Genomic DNA, 23,579 nt, shown 5'->3' on the forward strand with positions numbered 1-23,579 from the left:
TGCTCAGCATTCAGAAAGACTGGGTGGACATCACTATGACCAGTCTCTTCTTACCTCAACACCCCTGGCATCTCCAGTATTAGATTAGACAGGGTGAACTGCAGTGTGAGAAGCCCCTTCTTACCTCAGTACCCCTGATATCTCCAGTATTAGATCAGACAGGGTGGACAGTCGCTTGAGTAGCCTCTTGCATCACTTTCCCTGGTATCTCCACTATTAGATCAGATAGACAGGGTGGACAGCAGTGTGAGAAGCCCCTTCTTACCTCAGTACCCCTAATATCTCCAGTATTAGATCAGACAGGGTGGACAGTCGCTTGAGTAGCCTCTTGCATCACTTTCCCTGGTATCTCCACTATTAGATCAGATAGACAGGGTGGACAGCAGTGTGAGCAGCCTCTTCTTACCTCAGTACCCCTGATATACTCCAGTATTAGATCAGACAGGGTGGACAGTCGCGTGAGTAGCCTCTTGCATCACTTTCCCTGGTATCTCCACTATTAGATCAAATAGACAGGGTGGACATTAGTGTAAGCAGCCTCTTACCTCAGCACCCCTGATTTCTCAAGTACCAGATCAGAATATCCACTGGGAGTGCATCTCCCTTTTAGTTTTTCTGTTGCTGGAGATCTCCCTTTAACACTATAAATAGAAGTTCATTAAGTATAACTATAAAAATCATTATCACATGCTGTTTCTCTTCGGATATGCCTGTTCAAGAAAATGCTTGTATTCTGCGACTGTTCCAGAGCATCTTTTTTTGGAAGTCTGTATTGTGCCCTTCCACTGGTACTCCTAGAAATAAATTAACAAATTATTTTTTATTATTATAGCGCCAGTTTTGAACTGGAGTCTTTGCGCAATGGGGAACCAGTGAAGGGATTGACAGAGCGGAGAGGCCGGGGAGTAGCAGGCGGACAGGTGGATTAGTCGAGCAGCAGAGTTTAGGGTAGACTGGAGGGGTGCAAGAGTGTTGGAAGGGAGGCCACAGAGCAGGAGGTTGCAGTAGTCGAGGCGGGAGATGATGAGGGCATGCACTAGTTTGTGCGGATACGGAAGATATTTTTGAGTTGGAGTCGACAGGAAGTGGCAAGGGCTTGGATATGTGGTGTGAAGGAGAGATTTTTGTGATACCATTTACATTGTTTATAGGGTATTTCCCTGATCAGACAGTGTCGGAGCATAGCGTCCTTATCCGTTATTAATTTCATTATTTATCATTTATACAAGAAGACTGAAATGTCCCTTTGTGTATATCTGTGATTCTGTGTTTCCTCATGTACATTTGTGTAAATCCAATGCTGCTCTATTTTTTCACTTCTATTATATCTTTGTTCTAGAATATGTTTTATTCAGCTGGAAAGAACTACTTGCTTAGAATGTGTAATGGTAAGACCCTATTTAATTACTGAAAAGTTGTTGGCAATGTTTTTTTGAAGGTTCGATGCTGATCAATGCCTGAAAGATACTTTAATTTATATTTTGAAAATAAACTTTTGTGGATTCGTTGAATCGTCTTTCAGATCTCTTAAGAAGACTTTCTAAATCTCAAAATACTGTATTCTGTGGAAGAATTCAGCTGTTCCTCGCACGCCTGTTTCCCCTCTCAGAAAAATCTGGTGAGATTCGGATAAAAAAATTTTTTATCATTGAAGAACTACATTAGAATTATTAGTTAGGAAATATCATGTTGTCATATACATCTTAAAGAGTACATATCACAAAAAATAACCATTTATTTTTATTTTTTTACTGTATACATAGAAAAAGCATTTCTAGCTGCCGTTCGTCACTTCACAGCCTGGAAGTGATCTATCTTCCCTGAGCAGAAAGATTATGTTCAGGATGTGCCATGAATCTGCTGCCAGGCACCGTGTTACTTGCTCTTCTCCGTATCTTCACATAAGGCCACGGCCCCACTATCAGTATTTGGTCACTATTTTTCTCAGGAGTGGGAGCCAAAACCAGGTGAGGAACAATCAGAGAAAAGGTATAATAGAAACAAGTCACCAATTCTGCATTTATCACCCACTACTGGTTTTGGCTCCCACTCCTGAGAAGAAATACTGACCGAATACTGATAGAGGGGCTGTGGACTTATTTCTATTCTAGTCTGGTGCATTCTTATTTCAAATTCAGTCTTGACTGAAATAATGCAATTTTTTTTTTTTTTTTACTGTACATTTTTTTTCTATTGACATTCCATTGAATTCCACCAAATACTGATAGTGGGGCCGTGGCCTAACCGTCACACTGGTCTTTGATCAGTTTGCTCTCACACGAGTCAGAACAGAGCACAATACAAAGTTAAGTACCTAAGATGAGTTTTTGACCCTGTGTATTTCCACTGAGTAAAAAATACAGCATATTACAGTTCCAGTAAAGTAGATGGGATTTATAGAAATCTCCTGCACACTGTGCTTTTTTTTTTATGCAGCGTAATCTGACCTGCGGTGCATGCTTTAAATCCACAACATGTCAAATTCTCTTACGGGTACTCTGAGTTTTATGTGTGGATTTTCCCCATAGACTAGCATTACAAGAAGAAAATCTGCAGATGAAAAACACATGTACTCCGCACATGACTGTATCAATAAAGATTGTTAGAGCCAAATACTAGGAAGTCTCAAAAACAAAGCAGCTTTATTTATAACATGACCTACCAAAAAGAGACAAAAATGTCAGAATCAAAAACGCACTCAAAAATACAATGAAAAAGCTCAAGTAACCTAATTTGCATAATAGGTGCAGAAAATCTGCGACATCAAAAACTCCAAATGCTCATTGTAGGAATGTGGCCTAACTGTCAAGTATATTTGATGCACTGCAGAGAGGCAGGGAACGTAGTTACGTCTGACTCTTCTCCTGAAGCAATGTTCCTGGCAGCCATACTGGCAATATCAGTAAGCAGCGAGATCCCATGAGATCATGAGTTATTTTATCAGCAGTTATGACACTGATCAGCCCAAAGACCAGTGTGACATTGATGGACAGTGAGGATACTGACGAGAGGCAGGGAGCATGCTTGGTGTAGAGGGATCATGAGAAGCCAAGCCATCCACAAGATGGTGGCGCCCTTCCATTGAAAAAAGTTTTTAGATAGTTACTGATGTTCAGTATCTATCTAAAACAAGTAAAAAAGTATTTTTAAAGGACACCTGTCACCAGGTTTTTCCCATAATAAGGAGAGCTTTACAGGTGCTGGCCCAATGCGACAGCATTCTAGAATTCTGTCTACCTATTTCCAATGCGCTCTCCATAAAACAAAAATTAGCTTTTATTATACTCTCCTACCGGGTGGTCCGGTCAAATTGGCCTCGCTGGTCTCTATCCGGCCCCTCCTCTCTTCTTGCTTCATGTGGATGACAGGGTCTATGTCATCCACACATTGTCCTCAGCATTGTGCTCCAGCGCAGGCTTCCTGCTGAGGGCAGAACAAAGTATTGTAGTGTGCATGCTCCAGCACTCTCCGGCCTTTCCCCGCCCATGCGCTTTACTACTTTTATATGGGAAAAAGCTGATGACAGGTTCCCTTTAAATAAGTTAACTATTACTGACAGGTTTTCTCTAATAGCCGAGCTCACTATTAGAAAAGATATTCATCTTCTATCTCATACTGTGTATGTTACTCTTCCATATTTTGTTTTAAGGCTTGAATTTGCAAAGTCAGTTCAACTTGGAGAATGTCACCGTATTTAATGTCAATGAACAGGAGAGCACTCTGGGGCAAAAAGTAAGTGATTACATCTGTGACCATTTTCTTTTAAGCTTTGTTGCCATTTTGTGTTTAATGTAGAACATCTCTATAATTTACAGCAAGTGGAAGAAAGAGAAGATGGAATGGAGATTGAGGAAGGTGAAATGGGAGATGATGAGGCGCCTAACAGTTCGTAAGTATTTAGAAGAGATTTGGGAATCACACCAGCCTGCAGTGGGGTAACCGAAGCCACACCACTACACTGCAGAAAAAACATGCAAAAACTATATGTGGGGCTTTCTGCAGGTTTATCTGTCGCTTTTGTGAAAGCGATTGTTTTGGGGTCACAAGTATTGGGCTGTCTGCATGTCTAATGACCCAAAACTGACATGCCAAAAAATTCCGTTAGGCTGGAACCACACTTGCAATTATTATTTTTATTTTTTTTTAGCCAAGCACAGGAGTGGGTAAATAATTGAAAAGCATTATTAGCCTTTCTTCTATACGCATCTTTCTTTTTGGATGCACTTCTGGCCTTGGTTCAAAAAAATGCAACAAAAGCAGCACATGCGATTCCAGTCTGAAACTGAATATTTAAAGAAATCACTTGGCTTTTGAGATAGGAAGGGGTTTTTCATCTATACATTTTTTAATTCCATTGCCTTACTGTAAACAAAATAAATTCATTGAATTTGATGAATTCAATTTCAAATAAAATAGAAAAAATCAATTCGTCAGATGTGAACATTTGTCACAAAAATCAATGACCATATAGAGCGATTACCCACATGTAACCCTTCTACACCCCCCGGTAAGGTAATGTAGAGCAAGACACTAGACAAATAGATTTACTTTACTCCTGCGGTCTCCAAAATTGCACTATGCACTTAATCCTTTTAGTCGAAAAGTGTTTTGGATCTTTCAATTACATACACACATTCCATCAGGGCATCCGCTTTCTTGGACTGGGAGGTAGACAGACTTGTCCTTGATGTGTAGGGTGTCTCACTGCTCAAATAAAGTCTTGCATGGCCGAGGCCAGCTGTGAATCCTCCTTGGACTCCGAGATTGAGTTAGGGATGTCCCCCCGAGGATTCAGTCTGGGCAGGGGGAGAAGCCATGTCCCTGAATTGGTCCCAGGAGGCACAGTAGGAGCTATGAGAAGCAATGCTACCTCTCACAGCGAACTTGGCTGTTAAGCGCTCCAGGGAACAAGCACAGATTGGGAGAGGCCTCAATGAAAGACCTGACCCATTCGGTGGGGCTCTGGCCCGGAGAGTGATCTGAAGGGTTCAGGCATTTGGCGCAGAGAGAGCTCAACCGCATGGGAAGTGTTTGTTGCAGTGCGAACAAATGACATTAATAACCAGAGTGAACGGCAGTCTTCCTGGAAAGACTATGAGAAATATAGGTCCAGAAAGGCACCAACCGATAACTGGAGAGGTGCAAAATCCATTAAACCGCAATGTGAGTCCTTAAATTAGCATTGGCGGCAGAGAGGTGACTGTATCTGCCATCTAGATGTGGCTTGCGGCTTGTGAGAATGAAGGGGGGCCAGTGCAGGAGAAAAGACCCAGAAAAGATGCCTGATGGGATGCAGACAGTGCCTGGGACCCGGGAACGAAAAACCTGGAAAAATAAGCCGCTACGAAAAAAAATTGTGTGAAAAACACTTAAGGAGAAAAATAACTTATTTGCTAACCCCCACACTGAGCTGAGCCTGGTGGGGGGAGGTACTAGGTCGCCCTGGGTGTCATAAGAAAATGAGTCACCCCTTCAGTGCGGGAGTTGGAGGTGGCCTAGAGGTTGGAAAATGGCCCTGAGGAGGGAAGGGGACCATGGGGAAACCACAAAGCCCGCTTAAGACTCCTGTGGTGTGGTGTGGTGTAAAAATGCCCGTGATATACATCTGCAAGAAAGTGAGAAAAAAAAGACTGCCAAAGGGACTGTAATTAGGGGAGAAAATAGCCCAGGAGGAATAAACAGGTGGGAGATGGCCACCAGGGGATAAATCCTAACTAAGACCCATGCGGTAGGATGTGGAGGGACACATAGCGAGGAGAATTATATTTGCCTGACACCTTCAGATGCTGCAGGGTCACGTCTACATTGTCCTCTCACTATTGTGACGACACCGTCACTCTGCTGTCACAGCATCCTCGGGAGGCAGGTGACTGGCAGTGAATGGTGTGCCCGAGTTACACTAGTGTGGAGTTCATGGTGTGTCCTATCTCGGATGGTGATCTAACATAGTGGATATCCACACCACCTGGGAAAAAAACATGAAGAAGAATTGATACATGTCAAGTCTGCCTCCTTTGGGCTAAAACTGAGCTTCCCCGTGTACAAGGAGAGGGTATGGCCCACCAATTGGAGCCATCACTTCTTTTCACCTAGTGGCAGGGCGTATACCCCCCAATGCTAGTAATGAAAAAGCTGATTTTATTAGTCTCCTACAGCAAGCTCATGGAGTCACCAATGTTAAATGTTGATGCTTTATTTTGTTTCAACCTGTTCTTTTTCTTTTTCCACCAGTTCTATTCCCATAGATTACAATCTGTATAGAAAATTCTGGTCTCTACAGGACTTCTTCAGGAACCCCATTCAGTGCTATGACAAAACGTCTTGGAAAACGTTTCTGAAGGTAAATGTTTTTTTGTGTATAGTGGAAAGCGCTGGTGTTAGTGATCCTCTGTCTGTATACTGCAGCGTGGCTTATATATAGTGCTGAGGTTCAGGTCGAACTCATGATCTCACATCTCCTTGTCATAGTTCTCAGAAGAGGTTCTGCAAGTGTTTAAGAGTTACAAACTGGATGATACACAAGCATCACGGAAAAAAATTGAAGAGCTGAAATCTGGAGGCGAACACGTTTATTTTGCCAAGTTCCTGACAAGCGAGAAGGTAACATCAAACTAGTCTCCTGGTGCTTTACCTGGTGGCTGCATCCTGTGTTCTTCCAATATGTTATTTTGACTCTTATTTATATGACACTTATGATATAACTTACACTGAGTACTTCACTTTAGGGGGTTGTATGCAAATCTTTTTTAAAAATATACACAGTATAGGTGTCAAGTAAGAAACAGAAAAGGTTATTCAGTTACTGATCCTCCATCTTTTATCATGTGACTGTTGCATGGGGCTTCCATCGCCCGCTGGTGTCCTAGCTTCTACTTTCTGCTGGTATTACACACTGACATTGCAGATAATTAGATTGTGAGCCCCAATGGGGACAGTGCCGATAATGTCTGTAAATTGTCTGAATTGTAAAGTGCTGTGGAATATGTTGGTGCTATATAGATAAAAAGATTATTAATAATAATTAATAATAATATTATTATTATTAGTTCCATGCTCACCACTGCGGCTACTCACATGTCTGAACACCCAAAACAAGACCCACCTAGCCCAATAGTTTGCATCCTGTTTTGTTCGTAAGGACATGTGATTGCTGAAGGCTCTGGTTGGCTCCAATGGTTACGTGCAATACTAGCCGGAAGACCAGATACCAGCGGAGAACCTGTACAGCAGTACTAGAGGAGTAGCACGTCAACAATGTTTTTAAAATAAAATGTCACAAATATGTATTATATCTTACATTTAGGTTTTCCTTTTTAGTTAATGGATTTGCAGTTGAGTGACGGCAACTTTCGGCGACACATTTTGGTTCAGTATCTCATATTGTTCCAGTACTTGAAGGGCCAAGTAAAGTTTAAAAGGTAACCCAGATATGTAGAGTTCTTCTCGTGTGTATTTGTGCTCTTGAATGTTAGGCTGCTGCTTTAACCGTGGGCCTGGGCCATCAAAAGTTTATCCGACTTGGCTTGAAAAAGATCAAGGCCAAGAGATGGGCACATGCCAACTTGTGGTATTTACTGCAGCTTAATGCATTGATTTTTAAATGATGGTTTGTATTTATTTGCTTTTTTTTAATGTATATTTGCTGTTTACCTGCAAAACTTATGTGGACATTAAAAGTCATTTAAAACTGCACTGATTGCAACAAACCTCTTATTGGTGCCTTGCAGAGGCTAGTTCATGTGTCTGTTCACAAGAAAATTCTGTGTCTTGTAAATTGATCTGAACACTTTGGGCCCAATCAATTACAGCAGTTTTGGCAGAATTCTGATTTGAGTTGTTTTGATAAAACGCAACTCGGTTGTGCAAAAATTTTGTGATTTTGGTATTTTGAATCCAGTTTCTTTCAGCTCTGCCAAAAGGGATCACCTGTGGTGTTCCCAGTGTCAGAAATATTACTCCAGTCTTGCTCACATAGGTGTATGCTACTTGTCAGATGCTCCAAAGTCATTAAGAGGAATGTGTCTCTTAACCCCTTCACACACCCCCCCCCCCCCCCCCTCCCCAAGCCTGTTTGCATCTTTATGACCAGGTCAATTTTTACAATTCTGTTCCAATAATTTTATTAATTTTTAAAATTAACAAAGAAAGTAAGGGAAAAATTTGTAAGGGAAAAGGTACAGGGGAATAAACAATACAAACAAATAAACAAGGAAGAACTCAGGTTTACAATGAATTGTATCAATGATAATTCATACTGTAGAATAAGACAAATCCATATATGCAAATATATGTATAATTAACATATATCAAAAAATTTTTTTTATAGTAAACCTTTTCTATATAACAAGTTTTAAAGTGACATATGAAAGTAAACTGTCAAATATTACTACCACTTGAAAGTTTGAATATTAAAGACTGTTCGATTAATGAAAAATTTCCAACCAACGCAACCACTTTTTTGAAAATCTATTGAAACAATTATTAGCTATAGCAAATTTTTGTTCATATGTTTTATGGATTTTATTTTTTTCTAATATGTCAGAGAAAAGTGGAGGATTTCCATCTTGAAAAGCTATGGCATTTTTAGCGACCAAAAGAATATGTATCAGAATAGGTCTGAGTGATGGATCAATGTCTTCCATACCAATTGAAAATAACACTAATTGAGGAGTAATGTTAATTTTATTATTAGTTATCTTCTTTAAGAGTTCCAATATTTGTGTCCATAAAAATTTAATTTTAGGGCATTTCCAAAAAATATGAAACATATCACCATTTAGGCCACATTTCCTCCAACATTTTGGTTGAATATCTGGATTAATACATGACAATCTTACGGGAGTATAGTACCATCTCGACAATAACTTAAAGTATGACTCATGCAGGGGCATAGAAACATTAGATGTATACGAATACTTTGTAGCATTTTAACAGTTATCTAATTGAAAAGATGTATTAAGGGCAGATTCCCATTTGGTCATGTAAGAATTTTTAACAAATTCAGTATCCTTATTGTACCAATTATAGATATATTTTAAACTCCAAAAGATTTTGTGATCAATATTATTAAGTAAATTGGAGGAAGCTTCGGAGCAAGGGGGATTATTTTTAATAAATTTACAAGTAAAATCTTTTATTGTGAAATAATGTAAAAAATCTGAAGTATTTAAATTGAGATTTTCCTTAAACTTTAAAAGAAAGGAAATCTGACCCATCAAAGATGTCTTTTAGTTTTTTTCATTCCTTGAACCAACCAAGAATCAGGAATATAGGAATTCTATATAGAAGCAATAAGAGGTAATGAAAGAGTTTTCAGATAGGTAAGTTTAATTGATCCTCTTTTAGGTTTTGAAAGATTTTTCCAAGCATAAATCAGTGCTTGAAAAAAGTAGTCGACGACTTTTTAGTGAAAATGTGTCTAAAAAGTAACTTCCTAGGGTGCATGCTATTATTTAAAGCAGACTCCAAATCTAGCCAGGCCGGAGCCTCAGAATGCGAGAACCAATACAAACTTTGCTTTACAAGATTTGCCATATAATAAGCAGAGATATTTGGAAGACTTAATCCACCATGCGGTTTTTGTTTATATAAAATATTTGTGGCAACTCTAGCCTTTTTATTGTTCCATATGAAAGAATTTAATAATAATTGGAGATAAGTTAGTTGGGTAGTAGAAATTATAAGAGGAAGTGATCTAAAAACATATAATATCTTAGGAAGAATAATAGTTTTGATTAAGATTTTCCCTATCCATGAAAGATCGTTGTTACGTAATGTATTTAAATCTTTTATTATTACTTTATTTAATTGTTCACAATTGGAGGTGACAATGTTGTTAATATTTTTAGTGATTATAATACCCAAATAGATAAAATCTTTATCTACCTTACAAAAAGAGATGTTTTCTATCTCATCAACTAACTCTTTTTTTATATTAAGAGAGAGTATTTTAGACTTATCTCTATTTATCTTGAAATAAGAGATATCTGAGAATAGATTTAGTATATTAATTAATTCTTTTATAGAGTTTAAAGGATCTGAAAGAGACAATAGAAGGTCGTCTGCAAATAAACTTTCCTTGAAATGATGGGAGGGGGTAGAAATTCCAGGTATTTGATTATTTTCCCTAATTTTTTGTGCTAATGGTTCTATGGCCAAAATGAAAAGAAAGGGGGAAAGGGGACAACCTTGCCTAGTACCATTTGTGATTTGAAAAGGGCTAGACAAATGATTATTAATATAAATCTTTGCACTAGGATTTGTATATAAAGCTTTAATATGGGATAAAAATTGGTTATTAAAGCCAAATTTCAATATGGTTTGCCTTAAAAATTCCCAGTTTAACCTATCAAAGGCTTTCTCCGCATCCAGGGTTACAAGAATTGAAGGTATTTTAGAAGAGTTAATAAGCTTTAAAGTATTAATAATCCTTCTTATTCCATCCGTGGATTGCCTGCCCTTGACAAAACCGATTTGTTCTTTATTGATTAGGTTAGGGATTAATTCATTTAATCTATTAGCAATTAATTTCGAGTAGATTTTAATATCAGAGTTTATTAATGATATAGACCTATAATTTTTCACTTTATCGAGATAACTATTAGGTTTTGGGATTAGTATTATGGTTGCTTCCAGCATTTCTGGAGGGAAAAAACTGTGGTGAGAAGCCAAATTAAACAATTGGGATAAATGTGGGGTCAAAATCTCATTGAAATTTTTGTAGTATTCACTACTAAAACCGTCCGGTCCTGGAGATTTAAAAAGATTTTAAATTTTGTATAACATCACCAATTTCACTAGGCAAAAACGGAGCATTAAAGGTGGATAAATCCTCTAATTTAATTTTTGGGAGATTGATTGAGTCAAGGAACAGTTCTATAGTGCTCTTTTCAGGTTGAATAAAAGAGGGCTGACTATCAATATTGTAAAGATTATGATAGAACTTCGCAAACCCATCTGCTATATCCCTAGGGTGTGAAAGGGGAGTACCGTCATCTGAAATAATTCTATCTACTTTTTTTGTTTGGTACGATTCATCGTAAACCTTGTAGGTTTATTAAGTGCTGAATAACATTTAAATTTGGTATTTTTGATCATATTATCGTAAGTAGAAAAAATTGTCTCAATCTAAGAATATCTTGTTTAATTATATCAGAGGGATAAGGAAGAATAATCTGTTGTTGCTCCTTGTCTTTAATTTGGGCCTGAATTTTCATGACTTTTAATCTACTGATTTTTTTTATTCCTAGATGATATTTGCATTAAAATACCTCATATATGCCTTGTGTGCGTTCCAACAAACAAAAGGATTACTAGAATCAGAGCTATTGTCCAAAAAAGAATTTATCTCTAATTTATAATTGGGATGTTGTAGTAAAAAGGAATTACACTTCCATAAGAAATCATTTTTAATTGGTGTTCCCAAAAAAATTTCTCCTAAAACGGGAGAATGATCCGAAATTGTCATGACACAAATTGTGATTTTATTAAATTTAGAGTAAATATATCTGTAACTATTAAATCAATTTGTGATGCAGATTGATGGACTTCAGAAAAATAAGTATATTCCTTTGAAGAAGAATTTATGCATCTGAAGATATTCAATAACTCATTTTTATATATCCAATTGTTAAGAGTAGCAGACAAATGGCGGTTTTTTGAAGATGAGTCAAAGTAAGCGTCTGGAACTATATTAAAATCACCAAGTATGCCTAAGTCCCCCCTTTTAACTGATAGAACTTTCTTTAATAATTTGTTGAGGAATTTTGTATGACCTCTATTAGGAGCATATAAATTTACTATAGTACAAAGTTGGGAATTTAATTGGCAAACCAGAATGTGATATCTCCCTTGTGTATCTTTATGTTCCTCAATAAAATTGAAAGGGATAGTGTTTTTTATTAATGTTGCAACTCCTGCCCTTTTCCTTACATTGAGGGATTCATAAAAATATGGGGAACTCTTATGTTGAAATTTGGGATGATTAGAGCCTATGAACTTTGTTTCTTTTTGACAAAATTTAGTTGTGTATCGATAACTTTCGTAAAGTGGTATAGATGGCACTCAAGTGGAAAATCCAACAATCGAAATATCAACTTCCAAGTGAAGTACAGCAATCAACCTGAAATTAAATATACAGTATTCAGAAAAAATAAGTACTAAAATACAATAAAAATGAACAATTATAAACAATAAAATAAACCGAAGTCTTCCTGAAGGAAACCCACACTCCTGTGGATTTTCCTTCTTTTATGGGGATAGTTCGTGGAAGACATCTGGAATAAGCTACTATTGAAAGGAGGATGTTTAAAAGATTAAAACGAAAAAATTGTCAACGATTGTCGCTAGGTGGAGGTTTGTACTTAGCGGGAGAGACAACTTTTATGGTAGTAATGAAATCCCGTCCTTCTTCATGGGTATAGATTAGAGTAGTTTTCCCCTTGAAGAAAATAATGAATTTTAGGGGAAAACCCCATTTGTAGGAGATCCCTTTGTCACTCAAAAATGTTGTGGTTTTTGAGAAAGTTTTCCTTGCATCTATAGTGTCTTTAGGCAAATCCATGAAGATTCTCAACTGATTGAAAGGTTCAGGGAAATGCTTATTTTCTCTAATGAAATTTTGGATTTTTACTTTTGTACTAAAAAAGTGTATCCGAAGAATCGTATCTCTGGGAACATCTGGAGATATAAATGCAGGGCGGGGAAGCTTATGAATCCTGTCAATACTTAGGTCCAAATTAGTTAATGAGAAAATAGTTTTTTAAAATATTGATTTGATATAAGCAGATAACTCCCCAGAAGTGACATCTTCAGATATACCCCGTATTTTGAGATTGTTTCTACGACTTCTGTCCTCTAAGTCTGCAATTTTAATTTGTGAATCTCCTGAGTAAAATCCTGTCTGGTCTTAGAAAGTCTTTCAGTACTTTCCTCTACCCTCCCTAATCTATTCCCGTGATCTACCAGTCTTTTACTAAAAAGATCGAAAGTAGAATGAAAGATCTCTGCCAGTCGTTCAAAAGCAAGCTTCATGTTGGTATTGATTTTATCTGCGAGATCTTTCATATACATTTCCGCATTGTTTTCATCAGGAAATGGCGACGACTATTTTTAAAGAATTTTTACTCATAATATTGGGGATGAGTGAGATTCAATATCCTTTCTAAAGCGGTTCCTTTCCTGACTCAGGCTAGATGAAGTGTCTCCATAAGTCTATACTGAATCTTCAACAGAAGACCTATGACCCCAATTGCCAGGTTCCTTTCTTTTAGAAAGAACTGAAAGATCCATATCTTCTACTTGTGCTGTAATAGAAGTAGGTGCAAAGGAATCATCGTTCTTCAGGGTTTTAGACGGTGGAACCATTGTATTTGATTGGGATTTATTCTTTTCGCCATTTTTAATAACTTTACTATGTGCCAGGTTTAGATTTGTTTTATTAAGGTCAGATTTTACTATTTCCCTTTTAATAGGAGATCTAGATTTCATGGGACTTAAAAGATTGGGGACATCGACAGAAGAGTTGAAACAAGAATGTTGTTGACTTAAGTTCTCCCTTTGCGGTTTAGGAGGTTTACTGGATGTGGGAATATTTAACTTTAGGAATTGTCCCTATTTTACTCATTTTATATTTTAAAATTAAGCCTGAAAAAACTAAAATAGGAAATATACCAGCACAATTAGAGCACTCGTTCATCACCTACTTCTGTGACAATAAAGAAAAAGGTAATGCAAATTACAATTTACACTAAAACTCTAGCAGTATTGACAATAATCTTGTATTGCTTGGCCAGAATACAATTCAATGAAAATTAGTATAGAATAAGTAAAGGGAATAACTATAACACTGATAGCATTTAAATAAGTAATATTCAAAGAGGGGAGAGGCAAAATATAAGATAATCACTAATCTCCACCTCTCAACCTCTAACTGATTAACCACTACTCGTTCCCAACATCAGTTTTAACACTGAGATGAGATGGGCTGCAGCGACGGGTTCAATGGCTGGTGTTAAATCTTCTTGCCCAAGCTACAATGCCTCCAAAGGTATAGGAACCAAAAGCCTATAAATCCGCAGCAGAGAAGGTCCCTTTATAAAGGATTCACTGAGACACCCCCCCCCCCCATCGCAAATGCCGGTAATTAGCGGTACTGCCGGCTTTCTCCTTCTATATTTCCTCTGTGCCACAATCAAGACTGAGTTTTAAGGTGTACAATTGTTCAGGGGGATCCACTGGATCTCTTCTTCAATAAATGTTGCCTGACCACGATCTAATATGATGCAAAGAACTATAGTTCATCAGTATCTAGCATCAGGCTAATCAGAGGACCACCTACACAGAACAGAACAGATGGAGAATGATACCTCCGGCTTTCTCTTCTTGTAACCCTTCAGGTGCTTCACAGGAATTATTGGAACATCGAAGGAAAAAATAAACATTTTAACTTTTTTTTTTTTTCCACACAAATGTTCTTTTAGCCCCAATTTGTTTACTTTCACAAGGGTAACAGGAGAAAATAAACCCCAAAGTTTGTTGTGCAATTTCTCCTGAGCATGCTGCTACCCCATATGTGGGGTAAATCCACTGTTTGGGAGCACGGCAGGGCTCTGAAGGGAAATGGCGCCATTTGACTTCTTGAATGTAAAATTTGTTGGAATAATTAGCAGACGCCATATCGCATTTGGAAAGCCCCTGATGTGCCTAAATAGTGGAAACCCCCAACAAGTGACACTATTCTGGAAACAAGACCCCTCAGGGAACTTATCTAGATGTATGATGAGTACCTTGAATTCCCAGGTGCTTCACAGAAGTTTATAATGTTGAGCCGTGAAAATAAAAAAAGCACATTTTTCCCACAAAAATTCTTTGTTTTTTTTTTTTAGCCCCAAATTTTGAATTTTCACTTGGGTAAGAGGAGAAATTGCACCGTACAATTTGTTGTACACCGATACCCAATATGTGGAGGAAAACTACTGTTTGGGTGCACGGTAGGGATCAGAAAGGGAGGAGTGATGTTTTGGAACGCAAACTTTGACGGAATGGTCTGCAGGTGTCACAGGAAACAAAGTGCTTTTCCTGTGAACCGCGCTTTGCACATGCATCGGGAGGTGAGGGAAAAAAGCGCATGTCACAGAGACCTGTGACATGTGGGGGGGGGAGCAATATGGTAAACGTGGACATAGGCGAGGAATTGGTGGAATAATAAGCAGATGGGCGGCGATAGCTTGGCATCCGGGGGACTCCAAGCCTGTGAAAATTAAGGAGATAAAACTACATTTCTCTGTATTCAGACCTCTACCATGGGCCATTCAGGTATGTATAAATTTACTTTTCTATACCCTTTATGCCCATAGTAGAGGTCTGATAACTCCCAAAGAGGTGACAGATTCCCTTTAATGAATCTGGAGTATCTGATTCCTACACTCCCCCTCCTCGAGACCGGTGGCAAAATCACCGGTCTTGATGAATCGGGGCCTTTGAGCAATTGTGCTTTAGGGTATACTACAGTAGCTGCAGGTGAGCGTCTACATGGATGAGATTTGGAAAGAAAACTTCTCTATAATGCTGCTACTATACGCTGCGGATTCTCTACCTGGAATAGCCAATTACTGATGTCCATATATCTAAGAAAATAACTTTTTTTTATTTTCCAGCTCAAATTACGTTTTACTGGAGGAGCAGTCACTCTGGATTGAGGAAACTACCAAACTTGTTCACCAGGTTTGTGGTATCTCTTATGTTCTAGTAATCCAGACTAAACTCTGAGACGATAGCCAATGACTTGTATCTACTTTATTCCAGTTACTTGGTGAAACCCCTCCTGCTGGAGACAAATTTTCTAAAATGGTGGAGGTAAGCTAGAGCCGATGCAATAGCCATACAAGCTGCCAGATCACGTTGTGGAACTTAATGTCTGAAATCTAATTTTTAGCACATACTCAACACAGAAGAAAACTGGAACTCTTGGAAGAATGAAGGTTGCCCCAGTTTTGTGAAAGAAAGGTATGGCAATTTGTAAAGCCAGATTACATAGCAATTTTACATTATATTTTGGTAATGCCGTTAACATTTAATTCAACATTTGCTTTGATTTTATGTTTTTCTTTTTTTAAATCAGACAACCAGAAAGTAAACCGTTGAAAATGGGAAGGAAACGACCGGCCCCTGAGGACTTTCTAGGCAAAGGTTCAAGCAAAAAAATTTTAATGGGAAAGTAAGATTCTAGATTTGTTTCTGCCTCTTGATGTCTGTTTTTAGACGCCTTACTTTGTATCCTTTCAGTGACTTTTTGCTCTATCCTTTCTCGTAATAATAATTTTTGAGCTAAAAAGCTGTGATGTGTAGGCAAAGTGGATGAAGTTATAGCTTGCCATTATAACTAGAATCTGTCTTTTCAGTGAAGAGTTAACAAGGCTCTGGAATCTGTGTCCTGACAACGTAGAAGCTTGCAAGTCAGAGACTCGGTAAGGTAGCGCATATACTGGACTGTCATCCATAGACCTGCTGCTGTTGGTTGAGAAGTGCATGGGGGCTTTTGGCCAGATAGATTCATCTGTGTTTCCCCCGGAAAACTGGCTTAAGTCTTTCAAAACATTTGGAGTATTTACTTCAGTTTTCAGTAATTCATGACGAACTGTGGCATATCTTAATTGACAAAGAAATTTTTAAGATGCTCCCAAATCATTAAGAGGCTCAAGTCTCTTTAAGAAAATCTGTCAGCATGTTTTGCTATGTAATCTGAAGACAGCATGAGGTAGTGGTTATAAAACACAGATTTCAACGATGTGTGATGTTATGTGCTGTTGTTTACTTACAGTGAAGGTTTTATCACCTTGCCTGGACTACAACAGTTTGTGCTTGCTAGTCCGACTCCGCCCCTTTCTGTGATAAGTGGCTTACTGTCTATAGACAATGTACATACAGAGCCTTGTGTGGGTGGGGGGAAGGTTTCTCAGCTCTGATTGTGTCAGAATGGCTGCACCTCTGACTCCTCCACGCCTCCTCAACAAGACCAACTGAAACACTGGGGCCATTATCTATTATAATCTGCAGTTTAACATTTTAAAGTGACTAATAAATTCACGGTGAGCGGTAGTGGAGAGGCTGAAGCAGCAGGTGTTAGGTTCATGTAAAGATTCCCCAGCTTGAGGGTGTATTTACATTTACAGGCCAACTACGCTGTTTTGCACAAGGTGATTTACTGCAAAGAATGATGATTTTTAATCAAACTTAAAAATTATGTCTCTTGACAAATTAGCGTTTTGCTCACTTATATGGTGATTGGCAGCCTGTTTAGACAGGCCGATAACCGGCAAATGAGCTCTCCTATGAATACTCGTTCAGTTATCGGCCACTGTAAATGCCCTCATGCTGTATGTTATGAAAAGTCTCCTCAGCATCTGCTCTGGCTCTTATTACGGGCAATAGATCAGGTATCCCTATACTAAATATTTGTTCCTAGAAGACCATGTACTCTTGACTTTTTAAAGGATTATTCTCAACATGTGTCTTTAGGAGCACACTGCTCCAGAGCTTCTTTCTTGTCCTAGCTGTTGGGGCGGGTGGCACTCCTCTTTGAGTGACTGTTCTGGTCCAGTAGCTTCTACTGCTCAGCTTCCTCCTGCTACTGTGACACCTTTAGTGATCTGTCAGTGCTTGTATTGAAGTCTATAATGTTATCATTGTATTTGCATATAAAGATAATTGGGCATTTGGAACAAATGAGCAGTGAATAGGAAAAATGCTCTGGAAACTGCCTGCAGGACTGATAACATTACCCCAGGTCAGAGATTGACAGAGCGGGAAAGATGAGTAGTTGTCTAACTGCTGTATAGAAATCAATAGGCTGCAAAAAAAAATGATATCTCAGGAGTTAACTTCTCAGATTGTATTTCAATATTGTGCACATTCGGCCAGGCCACCGGCTCTAATTGCCAAACTCCTTGGAAACTATCTTTACACTATGTAAGAAAAAAGATAGACAGCAGATAGAAAAAGCAAGTCAATTGCAAGCTTGCTAATTTTCATGCAAACTAACCCAATTTCATAACATTAGAATACACCTTTTAAAAGAAAGTCCAATTCCTAGAACACAAGATGTTGTTGTTTTGTTTTATGGGTTTTTTTTTATGTTTAAGCTGCTGCTAACAAGACTTCAAAATGGTCTTTTGTCTTTTATAATGTAGGGAGTATATGCCATCGCTGGAACAGTTCTTTGAAGAGGCAATGGAACAAGCAGATCCTGTAAACATGGTGGAAGATGAATACAAGTATGTTGATGCAAAGTACAGAACGCCCAACCTCTGGCCATAATATCCTTAATAGGGCTTATAGGCTTTAAGGGTCCCTCACTCCATTGGCCAGAATGAAAAGCCTCTGCAATGAGCAGCTTTTTTAGTGGTCTTAGAAATATCATATTGTGTCCCATTCAGTTCCTGATCTCCCAACATATGATCTAATAACATGTCAAATTTCTGGAAGGGGTTAATGGGCAGTAGGAATTAATGGATATGTTTTTTTCCTAATTTGTAATATTAGTAAGAACCCGTTCTGGCTGCCCCTCTATTACCATGGTCTGAATATGTATCTTTTCTCATACACAGAGTAGTAAACAACTCTAATTATGGCTGGAGAGCCCTGCGATTATTGGCCCGGAGAAGCCCACACTTTTTCCAACCTACTAACCAACAATTTAGGAGTTTGCCAGAATACTTAGAGAACATGGTGATCAAGATAGCAAAGGAATTGCCGGTAAGTACATGATAATGGGCAAGGTTTATAAAGATGTTTGAATTATTTTTCAATTATGGCATGTGAAAAATTTGGAACTTCTTGACACATAAAAGGTAGCACAAATGGGTTGATAAACCTTCTTTACTGGTTTAATATTCTAACCCATATTGACACTTATGCATGTTGACAGCTGACAAATTCTAAGTCTAAAAATCCATAATATTCTTAGCCCCCTTCAGAGGAAATAAAAACGGGAGAAGATGAGGATGACGAAGATAATGAATCCTTATTGAAGGAAAACAATGAAAGTAAGTGTTTGTAGACCTGATTAAGATAAGATAAGATAAGATATACTTTATTTTATCCCGGAGGAAATTGCGGTATCACAGCAGCAGAACACAGATCTCGAACATGACACATATGATAACATAACATTTGGAATGCTTTAGACATTGCTTTTCAGACATTTGTTAAACACCCCCATAGCTGTGGGAACAAACGATCTCCTGTATTTTTCCTTTTTACACCTTAGTTGTATTAGGCGATTGCTGAATGTGCTCTTCTGTTTCGCAAACAGTTCATAAAGCGGGTGTGTGTTGTTGCCCATTATAGCTCTGCACTTCTTCTTAATCCTATCCTCTACCACCTCTTCAAAAGTCCCAAGCTGTACGCCCACCGTCGCGCTAGCCTTCTTGATAAGTTTGTTGAGCTTGTTGGCGTCAGCAACACGCACACTGTTACCCCAGCAAATTATTGCCGCAAAGGTGGCACTAGCCACAATGGATTGGTAGAACACCTCAAGCATTTTGCCACACACATTAAACGACCTTAACTTCCTTAGGAAGTACAATCTACTCATCCCCTTCTTGTAGACCTTCTCCATGTGGCACTTCCAGTCTAGCTTGCTATCCAGGTAAACCCCCAAATATTTGAAACTGTCCACCATCTCCACATCCTGACCGTCAATGGTAACAGGTAGGCATACCTTCTTGCACCTTCCATAGCTCATCACCAACTCCCCGGTTTTCTTAACATTTAGTTCTAGATGGTTAGCCTGGCACCATACTACAAAGTCCGCAACCACCCTTCTATATTCCTCTTCATCCTGGTCCTTCCCAATACCGCCAACTATCACAGAGTCATCCGAGTACTTCTGGAGGTGACAACGGTCTGATTTATACTGAAAGTCAGCTGTGTACAATGTAAAGAGGAATGGCGACAGCACTTTTCCCTGCGGGTCTCCGACACTGCTCAGTACACTATCTGATGTAGCCGTCCCCCACCTAACAAACTGTGGCCTAGCCGACAGGTAGTCAATTATCCAATTCACAAGTCCCTCATCCACCGCCATTTTAATCAACTTTCCACGCAGTAAGAGTGGCTGTAATGTGTTGAACGCACTAGAGAAATCAAAGAACAAAGCACGCACAGTGGTTCCATCATTGTCCAAAAAGGAATGTACTGTTTGTAGCAGAGACGCTACAGCATCGTCCACCCCCAGTCCCTGCCGGTACGCAAACTGAAGAGCATCAGTATGCGCCATCACCCTCGGACACAAGTGAGCAAGTACTATTCTCTCCAAGGACTTCATCGCATGCGATGTTAAGGCCACCGGTCTATAGTCCCCCGGGGAAGCCGGGAAGGTAGTCTTGGGAACCGGCACCAGGCAGGAAGTCTTCCATAGCACTGGTACTCTCTTTGATTGTAAGCGCTGGTTAAAGAGATGCTGGAAGACCGTACACAACTCATTTGCACACACTCTGAGGACACGTGGACTGAGACCGTCAGGCCCTGCTGCTTTGCCAATGGCCAGCTTATTAAACTGGTCCCTCACGTCATTTTTGGAGACCGAGAAATGATCTATTTCACCCCCTGTTAATTTAGCTAGTTGTTCCCCGGCCTCCTCCCCCTTCCCTGCTGCTACTGCACCTTTATTGCTGAATCTATTGAAGAACTCATTCATTCCATTAGCCATTCTAAGTCCACCACCCCCCTGCTCCGACCTTGCCTTAAACCCAGTCACTAGCTTCATTCCAGCCCACACCTCTCTGGAGCTTTTTTGTGCAAATTGATTTTCTAATTTAACTCTGAATGCCTCACGGGCAATCTTAATTTTCCCCTTTAGGTCTCGCTGTATAATTTTCAATGCCTCCTTGTCCTTCCTTTTTAAAAGCCAGTTTTTTAATGTTTAGTAAATGTTTCAACTCTTTTGTAATCCATGGCTTATTGTTTGCATAACACAGAATATATTATAATAATAATTATATATTGAATATGTCCAAGCGATGTTAAATCTAATTAAAAAATGAAGGGCTTGCTCTGTCTCTAAGAGCTGCAGTTCTCAAGCCATCGACGGGCACCAAAATGATTAAATAGCTCTATATGCAAATTGCTACTCCAGGGGGGGAGAAGACTTGAACTCTAGCACCACCTGTTGGAAGTAGCAATCCTACAAGTCAATATCGGCCCTTAAAGAGCCTTGCAATATGACTTAGGATAAAAGGCAAATCAGAATCAATCTCAATTCGCAGAAAGTGTTTCGGGCTTTGCCCGTTATCAGTGCAAAGTATTGGAACTGATTTGATTTTGTTTAATCTGCACAGAACCTATAATAGAGCTATTCATGAGAAAGTGTCCCTTACATGCCTTGAGAAATCTACCCCATTTTTTTTTATCTAGTGATAAGTGTGTAGTTCTGTTCAGATATTGCAGGACAAACTGAAGGTTTTCTTTCCTCTCTGCCATTTTGTCACTCAATATACAAAATGTAATTTTTTATTTTTTAAAAGACGACCTGTCAGCAGCTCAAGAGTGCTTGCTTTTTGTATTCATTAAATTGTCACTTTCATCCTGATCATTTTTTGTCTTTTCTTCAATCAGACCTACGGTTGTGGAGATATTGTGATTTTTATTTCCAGGCTGTAAAATCGAATTTTGCCGTCTCTTCCAACAGTGCGGTTCCCACAACCTTCTCTGTGTACGTCTCTTTAGACTGCTCTGTGACGGTGCATTATTATTCCACTCAGTCACAGAGCGGTCTGAGGGAAGTGTCGCATCACTGGCACTTTCACGGGAGCAGGAGAGGAGCACAGGATCGCTATGTGAGTATGCCCAATCCCTTTCATAACGAGCAATGGCCGCATGTATGCCACTTGTAAGTGCAAGCACACATCCTCTGCCAGCCCTAGACTGTGTCTGTGTGTCAGTCACACATACATATAGCAGGCAGACGCACGGTCAGACAGACAGTCCCAGGGTTGGCAGGGGATGTGTGCTTGCAAGTTACATAAATTCTGCCCGTGCTCATTATAAAGGGGATTAGACCTACTCATGTAGCGATGCAGCTCCTGTGCTCCTCTCCTGCTCCAGTGAATGCGTCGGTGATGCAACACTTCCCTCGGCACAATGTGATCTTCTGGGCACAAGTCTGTCCTCACCAGATCATTCTGTGACAGACTGCTCTGTGACTGAGTCGAATAATCATGCAGCGTCACAGGGCAGTCTAAAGAGACTCCTACATGTTCCCCTGCTGTGTACTGTGTAATGGCTGTGTCTGAACTTGCAGGAACATGGTCTGATCATACCACATCTCCTGGGCAGGGGAGGACGAAAAAGAGTATACAGACATTTCAGCATGGGCATTCCAGCTGATTCTTTCTTTGAAGTTTAAATATTGTTTAAAAACAGGCAGGGAAATGTTTTACCTCACAGAAAGCACAGCATGGGATTGTAGCTGATTCTATCCGTATACTCTTCTGCTTCCACCCTGCCCAGGAGATGTGGTATGATCAGACCATGTTCCTGCACGGTCAGACACAGCCATTACACAGTACACAGCAGGGGCACATTTATAAGATTATCTCAGCACAGGAACATTATATTTACACACATCCAATTGTGGAAATTATTATTATTCCAAGATCTATTGATTAAAATCAACTTTCGTTCCTGAGAAAACCCCCTTTGTGGTTAAGGAGTAAAGGGACAATTTTATTCTCTTGTATAGTTAGTTGCCTGTAGAAATCCAAGCACTTCTTAACAATATTGCCAAGATAAAAGGATGTCTTGCATTTCAGATATTTTATATTGTTATCCTATTTACAGTAAACTCATCATGAATCCTTGTGATGCTGTTACAGGTCCAGATGTCCAGCAGCAGAAGGTAGTCTCAGGCGAGCTCATCGAGTCACTTGCTAATAAGCTAAGACAGCAGTGGAAGATGCTGGCACCTCACTTAGAAATGAAAGAGTCCGATATTCAGGACATTGAATCTGACAGTGAGGATGTGAAGATGAGGGCCAGACTGCTGCTGGTGGCGTGGCAGGATCGGGAGGGAGCCAGTGCTACTGTTGAGAATCTGATAGCTGCTTTGAATCAAGCTCAGTTGAGTGACCTGGCGGAAAGCCTGAGCAATGACCCTGAGAACGGAACATAGACCCGCTGGTTATGGGGGTATATACATCATTCCTTTTAGGTTAGCACTGTCTCATATCACCCTGATATTGAGAATAAAGCTTTTTAATACAGTGTTTGGGATTTTCTAGGAGGACTTTTCTTTCTTTTTTTAATGAAACTGCTGTTCCTGGAGGACCTATAATAAAAGATATGTCCCTGGGCTGTTGCATTATTTGTTTAGGTTTATTGTTTGGATTTACAAAAAAACTTCAGATAACTGAAGGCGAGGGTCAGAAATTGGTAGCAATGGGCTCCGACGATAAAGTAAAGGAAAAGCTGTGAGATCAAAATGTGAAGCTATGCATCCTTGATGTCTATGGATTTCATATATTCTCTCTGTTCTATCGATGTAGTTATTGTCCTCCAAGATTTCATCTGGAAACTTTGAA

At 39.2% G+C, this 23,579-nt stretch overlaps 1 protein-coding gene across 1 annotated transcript in view; it reads left to right on the forward strand.

Annotated features, from left to right (window-relative positions):
• The window catches only part of THOC1 (THO complex subunit 1), a 30,482-nt gene extending 7,146 nt beyond the window's left edge, over positions 1–23,336 (forward strand). The window contains exons 6-21 of the mRNA XM_073679132.1: positions 1,340–1,388; positions 1,523–1,618; positions 3,650–3,732; positions 3,816–3,889; positions 6,232–6,340; positions 6,469–6,600; positions 7,318–7,418; positions 15,657–15,723; positions 15,805–15,855; positions 15,935–16,005; positions 16,121–16,216; positions 16,401–16,466; positions 18,189–18,272; positions 18,606–18,753; positions 18,965–19,043; positions 22,875–23,336. Of these exons, the coding sequence (XP_073535233.1) occupies positions 1,340–1,388; positions 1,523–1,618; positions 3,650–3,732; positions 3,816–3,889; positions 6,232–6,340; positions 6,469–6,600; positions 7,318–7,418; positions 15,657–15,723; positions 15,805–15,855; positions 15,935–16,005; positions 16,121–16,216; positions 16,401–16,466; positions 18,189–18,272; positions 18,606–18,753; positions 18,965–19,043; positions 22,875–23,170 (1,602 nt within the window). The 3' untranslated portion in view covers positions 23,171–23,336. The remainder of the gene's footprint in view (positions 1–1,339; positions 1,389–1,522; positions 1,619–3,649; positions 3,733–3,815; positions 3,890–6,231; positions 6,341–6,468; positions 6,601–7,317; positions 7,419–15,656; positions 15,724–15,804; positions 15,856–15,934; positions 16,006–16,120; positions 16,217–16,400; positions 16,467–18,188; positions 18,273–18,605; positions 18,754–18,964; positions 19,044–22,874) is intronic.
• The last annotated feature ends 243 nt before the right edge of the window (positions 23,337–23,579 follow it).

Source organism: Phyllobates terribilis, unplaced genomic scaffold (assembly GCF_046119375.1).
Source record: "Phyllobates terribilis strain yellow unplaced genomic scaffold, ASM4611937v1 Scaffold_4__5_contigs__length_816908805, whole genome shotgun sequence".
In the NCBI taxonomy this organism is placed as follows: Eukaryota; Metazoa; Chordata; class Amphibia; order Anura; family Dendrobatidae; genus Phyllobates; species Phyllobates terribilis.